Source organism: Octopus bimaculoides, chromosome 29 (genome assembly GCF_046866305.1).
Source record: "Octopus bimaculoides isolate indiv1 chromosome 29, ASM4686630v1, whole genome shotgun sequence".
Classification (NCBI taxonomy): domain Eukaryota; kingdom Metazoa; phylum Mollusca; class Cephalopoda; order Octopoda; family Octopodidae; genus Octopus; species Octopus bimaculoides.
In genome coordinates this window covers 4,945,998-4,955,420 of record NC_142956.1, presented here as the reverse complement: position 1 = coordinate 4,955,420, position 9,423 = coordinate 4,945,998, and the positions used below count along the sequence as shown (strand labels likewise).

Below are 9,423 nucleotides of genomic sequence, written 5' to 3'. Positions count from 1 at the left end.
GATGATGATGATGATAACGAAGATATATGTACACACCTGTGTTCACACTCTTGTGTAGTTCAGTCTCTTTCTCTTTCTCCCTCTCTCCCTCCCTCCCTCTCTCTCACTATATATATATATATATATATATATATATATATTTATATGTGAGTTTACTGCTTACTTACCATTTATTCCATACAGTTTAACGGTTGATAGAAAGTATAAATTTGCATCTTATGTTCCCCAAGTACAGCATTGTTGTTGTAAAAAATTAGTGCATACTCAAATCTTAAAACAATCGAATATTTTGATCCCAAATATAAGAAAATTTTAATAAACGTTAAATGCCATTTTGCTTACCCACAATATTCAACTTTACACGCTCTCGTCAAGCTTGATAATTCATCCTCCATCTGCAATAGTCATATACATTATTTGTATGGAAATTAAGAAAAAGGATTGAAATAGTAAAAACAGACGATTTAAATACAATGAGAGACCAAAATGGAAACCAGCACAAGTAAGCACAGAGAACGACCCTTCATCAGTTGTCGGCTGTCTATATACCCCTCATTTTGTTCATTCACCGTCGATATGAGTATTCGAAGAAAGTTGCTGTTCACTGTAAGAGTCAGACCGAATAAGCACCAGGCTTACAAGGAATACATCCAGGGGTAATTTTCTTCTACTAAAAGGTGGTGCACCAGCATGGCAACCGTCAAATGACTGAAATAATTAAAAGAATACGAGAAAAATCACGGTACCACCAATCCAGGGAGGTTTTCTGAATATGTACGGTTTATTTTAAGGCTAAATAGTAAAGTGGCCGGAAGTGCGTAAATAAAAATCCGACATCTGTTACAATAAGCTTTTTACACGAATTGTTCGCCAGGCATAGTATTCCGGGTATCACCGTGTCTAATAATGGAGCTCAATTTACGTCAGACGAGTTCACAAAATTTTGTAAGATGTTCATTATCGAACTTGTCGCTACTTCGCCCTATCGTCCTGAGTCAAATGGACAAGTGGAGCGATTTGCTGACACTTTCAAGAAGACATTGAAAAACTCGAACAATGAAGTGATGGATGATTTTGCACTCCAACCATTTCTAATATATATCGACTAATAACTAATCTGAATAGACCGTCGGGAATGTCACTTGCAGAATTGATGTTTGCTAGAATGGTCAAATCTGTTTTCGGTAAGTTGATACCGAGTGAAAATAAGAACAACAAAAATACTTAAAGAATACTTAAAATGTTAGGTGACATAGTTTTTTTTTAAGCCTATAGATATGGTAAAGAAAGCTGGAACGACGGTGTAATTATGAAACAAATTGAAAGAATGATATTCCTGTGGATAAAAAATTTCGAATACAAAAAATATTAACCAGCCTGAGAAAAAATGCCCGGATAAAACAGTTACGAGAAATGAAATGAAATCCCGATAGAAGTATTGTACGTCACGATTGAGGTACCAACAGACAAACAATTTGTACTACACGTTCTAGCAGCAGAATACGGAACAGAACGGAAAACTACAATTGAACCCTTTACGTATAAATATCTAAAATCGGAGCGGAGTTCAATTCTGAAAAAGGGAGAAGATAGGGGTGACTGATTCTAAAAAGGGGTGATGTTGCGGAAGAATTCCGACCCCTCCCCTTTAGTAAGTAAAGGTACACTGGCTCATTGTTATAAATGAAAGAGCTGTGAGCGATAGGCGAATTCCTGTTGGTAGCATTTCATTGTGAGCGTTTAATATAGATCCTTGAGTCTCGTGTAATAGAAATAGTAGTGCCTCTTATATATACTTTCTTCCCCTGCCCTGCTTCGTTATGTCATATATCAAATACGAGGATGTAAATCTCTTACATTATCCTATTCCTTTACAAACACTAAGCCTCTCGCCAAGTCTAGATTCATTCAATTTCTAAATACAATTAGAAATCTACTGATTTCTAAATTGGACAGCACGTGTTTTTACAGGGATAATAACTAGCTACTCATAAACACACACACACAAACACATAGATATACACATGAATATACATACATACATGGATACATGCATATATATATATATATATATATATATATATATATATATATATATATATATATATATATATATATGTAGAAGTATATACATAGAGTTGAAATTTACAGAAAAACAAACGATGGAGAAAGGTGTATAAACAACAAACATGTGTATTCATTTAACTGTCGGGAAGATGAGAAAGTCTTTCACGTTTCGAGCCTACGCTCTTCAACAGAAGGGAACACGAGGAAATAAACAGAGAGAGAATAAATATATACACACGTACACCTGTGAGTATTTGTGTAGTGTATATAGAGTGAAGCAGAGAGACAGACAGTGCCAGAGAATTAAGAGATACTCACGGCTCTGGATACGTTTACAGCAGATGGTTTGTATTCACTGGGTTTCTTAATTGTTGAATTGTAAATTAGATGAAACACAAAGAAATTGGTCCAGTCTATGGGAGGATAGTAAAATATAAGGGTATCATTGCGATTAGGAACAAGACACACAACAGAGTTAGTAAAACCTATGCACGTACACATTTATAACGAATAAATTGTCTTATTTACTTTTATTCGGTTCAGTCAGTTTACAATCTCAGTCAAACAACATGTAATCTTTTTTATGTCAATTAACCCTGTTGAGATTTTGCTCATATAATATTCTAACTGCAAATTTCATTTATTTTTTTTTAATAAATTTGTATATATATATAGGTGAGAAAGTTGGTATGTGAAAGCACGTGGTTGGATGTATAAAAGATAAACAAGAGTGAAAAAACTCCAGAAGTCTTGTTTTACATGGTTAAAGTATATATTTAAATTGTTATGTCAGAAAAATGTTATAAAATTTTGGGTATATAAACATTGTATTTGGAGAAATAACCGGTTTCGTGTTGTGAGAAATTTGAAAATACAACACGAAACCGGTTATTTCTCCAAATACAATGGTTATATACCCCAAATTTTATAACATTTTTCTGACATAACAATTTGAATATATATTTTAACCATATAACACAAGCCTTCTGTAGTTTTTTCACTCTTGTTTATCTTATATCTATCTATCTATATATATCGATGTATGTTTTCTCATAGATAACTAAGATGATTTCATTCCTGTAAGAGGAGTATATATCCTCGAAGTGAAGAAAATATATGTATGCATGTATGTGTGTATATATATATATATATATATATATATATATATATATATATATATATTTAAATAATTAGAGTGAAAAAATTTTAATATAATGTAATATATATATATATATATATATATATATATATATATATATATATATATATGTATATATATATATATATATATATATATATATATATATATATATATATATATATATATATATATAACCACTATTCTCTCCAGCGCCGCCGTGAGCAATACATCATTTGAACGATAAATAGGTTAACGCGGAAAAGGGCCGCCTCACATTTGAAGGGAATGTGGACAAATTTCTTGAAGGGATGTCAGGAAACCACATATTCATGGATACAATTGAATCAACAAGAACTCATTACTCGAATGAGCCATGAGAGCACAAAATATGACACAAGAAGGATTTAGCAAATCCTATTGGGTGGTACTATTAAGATAGATATGGCCTGGACCCATCTGTGGTCGAAACATCTCTAAATTTTATATATCTTTGACCATACCTAAGGAAGATGATTTGTTGAATAGTAGGCTCCAAAGTAGTGCGATGGGTATTACTACCACAAAGCACCGGGTTTTTTAAGCACCTGAAAGTCATGGAGAGGTGAGACAACTCTCCCCAAATTCTGTTCAGCAAGGGTGGACGTCGATGCTTAACAACTTGAACACACGTACGCAAGGGTGTGTAATTTTAGTTCGTGGGTCGGCTGTGTTTTAGGTGTAGGTAAATATATTCTTATTAAATCCGGTGTTAAAACACCTGGCAACTCATATCAGGACCTTTTTCGAAGTGGCACACATAGATATTTCATCTTTGTTGTGACGTTTCAATGACGCATACCAAACAAGGCCTGCTGAAATCTATATCGCCGACTATTACAAAATGTCAAATGATTTATAAAGTTTAAGATCCTCTATTGGCATGTTCCATAATTTCATACCACGGAAAGAGATTCAATTATGGATTAGAGTTTAAGCCATTTAACATGCATTCATAGTCTGCGATATAGCTTGCAGCAGGTCTTGTTCAGTACGTGAAATTTAAAAGTCACAACACTGACCATACATCGTTGTCTGTCACTCAGAAAAGGGACCTAATGTGAGGTGTTTCACTTCCCTCTAACTTATTTTGCGGTGCTTTTAACACCAGGTGCATTAAGAATATATTTTCTTAAACCTAAAACGCAGCCGACCCATGAACGAAGAACACACATACACACACACACACACACACACACACACACACACACACACACACACACACACACACACACATATATATATATATATATATATATGTTATGTGTGCTTGTGTGTATGCGTGTGTATGCGCGTATGTTTACAACGTGTACTGACATACCTGTTGACAGGCCGCTGATTTTAAATATTGTGTTATATAGTAATATGTATAGAAATTAATTTCTCCGGGTGTCTGAAGTTACAAGAATAGTTGTTTATATAAACAGCTGCGTTATCTGTTTCTCTGGGAATGGCCAAGTGATGTGCGCACCTCTGATGTCAACGCGATAAATTTTGAAAATTCATTACGGCGATTATACTCTTTAATATATTAACTATTATCTAATTTTCTTATTAAACTTTCATGTCTAATAAATCAAGTGAAATTATATAAGAAAATAAACACCGCTTACCAATGAAATCGTTCTTGTTACATAAGTTTCCACTGCAACAACTAACACAAGAAGCACCACTGGTCCATTTATTGCATTTAAATGTATTGCTTCTCAGAGCTGCAAGACAATTTCTGTATGTGCTGCAGGATTTTTCAAACTTCAGTGTAACGCCATTCGTCGTTATCTTATTTTCACATACAGGCTGTTGCAATAAATAAAAAATCATATACTACTACCACTTCTGCTGTTGATACTACTACTACTACTACTACTACTACTACTACTACTACTACTACTACTGATGCTACTGAAGCTGCTGATGCTGATGCTGCAAGCAACAGCAACAGCACATGAAATATTTAGTGTGCGAGAAAGTTGAATGAATTATTACTCAAAAATTACCGAAAAGCAACGAATTTGGATCGATAGAAAATGATAAAATGTTGAAATACAACTGCATAAGTAAGGTTCTGAGAGATTTACTGATATTTATCGCTTGTAAATGATGTGTGATATACATTGGAGATAACTAACATTATTATATCACGTGACAACACGACTATCCAAGCCCGTTGAAAATGAACACCACATCGCTCTGTCACTCATTTTCAGGCGCAGAAAAAGAGAAAGGTTAAATTCCATTAAAAACCTTATCATTTAACCGAAACTTGTTGAGTATTGGAGAGTGAATTCGTCATAGAAATTAAGTGTACGAAATATCTTACGTGTGAACCTCAGCAACAACAGAAACAAGCGCAACGGTAACTGTCGTAAATGAGGATAATCAAATAAAGGACTGGACTTAAACACTCAGGTTTTGCAAATAAAACAGAAAATGCATAAATGGATACAAAGGGTATAATATATGTTTCCCATCGACATGCATATTCTATTGCAATAAAATGAAGATACACTATATTCATAAAATTTGGAGAGAAAATATCCCAGATCCAGAGAAATCACTGGTGAACAACAATCTTGTTAATAATTCTTTCTTGAGATGTTAGATATTGAAGTAGGCAAGCTATAAATAATGGCGTGTAAGTATTGGTTTATAAAACCGTTTGGATAAAAAGGTGTGGGAGATTGCCCGTGTAATTCGAATCCACTACTCCTGTAAAATGGAAGTTAACGTTTCTCTTTTTCTGCGTTTGAAAATGAGCGACAGAGCGATTTGGTGTTCATATTCAACGGGCTTCGATAGCCGTGCTGATATGTGATATGATACATGATTACAGGAGTGGAATTCGAATTACACGGGTTCAAAGAAATCCTTCGAAATTTCCCCAAGACACCTGATGAAGCCTGGAGGGTATATCAGCCGAAACGTTGTGTTAACAACAAACAAAATGAGGACAAATATCCGTCAAATATAAATAATGTAAATAAAATTAATTATTATAATCATTATTATTGATATATATATACAACGTTACAAGAAAAAGTATTTAATGTTTTCGTGAGGTTTATAAATTCTTATGATGTCAGCAACATCGAACTCTCGCTGATAAGAACAAAGTTTCTAAAATGGGTAGAGAGATTCAAAGGATTTCTTTGGTCCGGTAGTAGAACATCGAAATATACCTTAGGAATGAGAACACAGGTTCGAAATTTCCACAAGACACCAGATGAAGCCTGGAACCGAGACGTTGTGTTAACAACAAACAAGATAAGGACGAATATCAGTCAAATATAGATAATGTAAATAATGTACATAATTCCTCATCTCTTAAATATATAACCATAATTATTTTTGTATTTTGCTAGTGGGCGACGGATGAGGGGCCAATACACAGAAAGAAATAAAGTGTGAGGATTCATATAGAATGGAATTATAGATATATGAACATAAGCATGCACGGTATATAATATAAAAGGGAACGGAATACGAGTTTAAAGGTGATAGTGATGTGATCCCCGTAATGGAGGAGGAGCTCTAGAACCAATCGAAGAACCCAGCCATCTAACCTCATTCTGAACAGCAAGGGCAAGTGCCCTCTCCAATTACTGTAGTCCGTCACACAGGTCTATACTTTTAAAGAAGTGCCATTCGCTCTTGCGACTTCAACCGCTATCACTAACCTTCATTAATCTAATCCCTGTATTGTTTACAAGTTCGTAGAGGTACGTCCAACGTCCAGAAACTGGGTTCTTGCCTATGGGCCCAATTTAATTTTACCGAGTAAAAAAAAAATGTGGTCTGTGTAGCTGACCACTTTAAACTAAGGATATCCTACACTATCCTCATCTTCTGGGCTAACACTCTTTTAAGATACGATCAAGATGACAATACGTGGCGGCTCCGTGTCTGCACATTTACATCAGGAAAATCCAGTCGGAAACATATAGACCGCTGGAACTATTAAGCAGGGTTTCGATGTTATTTGTAGCCCCTTCTTTGAATTACTCTAACGCAATCCCACCTTGTTTATTAAACACAGTTCTTAATTCACCTAGTTGAGATCGAAGGTTCCCTAGGAAACCTTTCTGATGTCATGGGAAATCGAGCCTCCTTCACAAAGTGGTGCCACACAACTACTAAACTGTACGAATGTGTTGCTTTCAGAAGACCACTGTGGAGCATCTAGTATCACTGATCTCCAGAGCGCCTGGCCAGACTTTGAAATTCAGTGATTTGCGGATAACATAGCTGGATAACATCGTTCAAACGAAACTTCTAAGATACAGGAATATTTCATAACTCGTAGGTCGTTGAACAACGGGGCCTTGTTTCCAAGCTGACTCCAAGACACGTATATTCACACATCCTACTTTAAGTGCACTTATTTTTATCGGAGAAGGAAAAGGGAAGATGTCATACATGAGATCGTGGGTTCGGTTCCGGAACTGAATGGCACCTTGTGTTATTCAACAAAGCAGCACTTCATTTTACGTTGCTCCAGTCAGCTCAGCTGAAAATGAATACCAGCCTAATGCTGGTCACCCCTCTCTTACTTCAAATGTCTAATCCTTGCTGTTCTGATGAGTCAAGGATTGAAAGACCGAGAAGGTGCCTGTATCTACTTATAATTACATCGATATCTAAAACAATTTGCGAAATCTTGGTACAAGTTACGTAGCCATACTGGCTTTAAGTGTAGTTTAAGTGTATATCAAAAGGAAGAAAGTAACATTTCAGCTTACCTCAGCACCTGTACACTTTGTCGCTTCTCCTTCATTGCACATAATCCCTGAGCATGTTTGACACTGCAAATTCCGTTGAAATAACGAGTAATCTATACAATACAAGAAAGTGATCCTATTTAGGAACCAAATATGTAATGTATAATAATAAAAGAGAAAATAATCACTTTGTGATGTAAAGAAAGTGGAAAAGTTTTAAGGCTGGAATCAATACATGTGAAATATTTAAACAAAATTATTAATGAAGACTACAAAAGCATGTTACGATTTTCATTTACATGTATTTCAGTTTTGCCAAAAATGAAACTAAGAATACTATGGAAGCAACTTGATGGCCTTTTCTCTTTGTATTCATGCTCTCACAAAAAGTGCGAAAATGGTGGAAAAACTAAAATAAAGGGAAATAATTCTAAACTGATGATTATGCTTTTGTAGAATGAACTCCTGTATGAAATTTGTGAATGTCATTTAAATTTTGTAACAACGTATTCAGATATAATCATTGATTTAATGAAGCATTCTCTATATGGTGATTTGACCAATTCAAATTCTAGCTAAGAGAGAGAGAGCCTTCAGTCTTCGAAAATCTCAGCCAAATACTGGGTGGTCACAGCTGAAATGCCTATGATGCATGAAGTGAGTAAAGCACATTTAAACAAACCATAAAAACAATATCATTCATTAGTTTTTCTTTCAAATATATATATGTTTATGTATTCGTATATATATATATATATATATGTCTGTGTGTATGTGTGTGTGTGTATCTTTGGATACATATGTTTTCTTGAAGGTGTGCATAACACCAACCCAATTTAATGTGAACACTTTGAACCTTTGACAGTCTCTAAGGGCGTTAGTTCTATTGTAAGTGTTCAGGGCGTGTCGCTTCTCTCACCAATCACAAAAAATAGTAAAATGAATGTCATGGGAGCTCACTGCCCACATGACTACGCGCTAAAAATTGTACGTCTGTGTCAGCACGATATGTGTATGCGTATGTATGTTCGTGTATGTATATATGTATGTTTGTAATATCTATACATATAAGTATATATATATATATATATATATATATATATATATATATATATGTATATATAAAAATATATAGTTTTAGGGAAAAAACCAAGTTTCAAGAACTCATCGATGAAAATCCACAATCACATATAAAAAACATAATAATTAAAAGCACAATAAATGAGTATAATATAAAACAAAGTAAATATCATAAGATAAAGATAATAAAATGACTACACGTGTTTCATAACTAATTTTCAAATAGAAAGGAAATTTAAATCGATTAAAATCAATTAAAATTATCGAACATAAATTCTATTCAAAAATACAGCTAATCGTCAGGTCGTAAATAGAACAATAATTATAAACAATAAATATATATATCAACCAACAATAAGTACCAAATGAATTTATATAAAA

At 34.1% G+C, this 9,423-nt stretch overlaps 1 protein-coding gene across 13 annotated transcripts in view; it reads right to left on the bottom strand.

Moving 5' to 3' along the window:
* Positions 1-9,423, bottom strand: part of LOC106875668 (adhesion G protein-coupled receptor G6) — a 123,258-nt gene that overhangs the window by 44,527 nt on the left and 69,308 nt on the right. For all 13 annotated transcript variants that reach the window (XM_089345318.1, XM_089345324.1, XM_089345321.1 and 10 more), the window contains 4 exons: positions 7,984-8,075; positions 4,858-5,041; positions 2,386-2,480; positions 343-395 (listed from right to left, as the gene is read on the bottom strand). In XM_089345318.1, the coding sequence (XP_089201444.1) occupies positions 343-395; positions 2,386-2,480; positions 4,858-5,041; positions 7,984-8,075 (424 nt within the window). The remainder of the gene's footprint in view (positions 1-342; positions 396-2,385; positions 2,481-4,857; positions 5,042-7,983; positions 8,076-9,423) is intronic.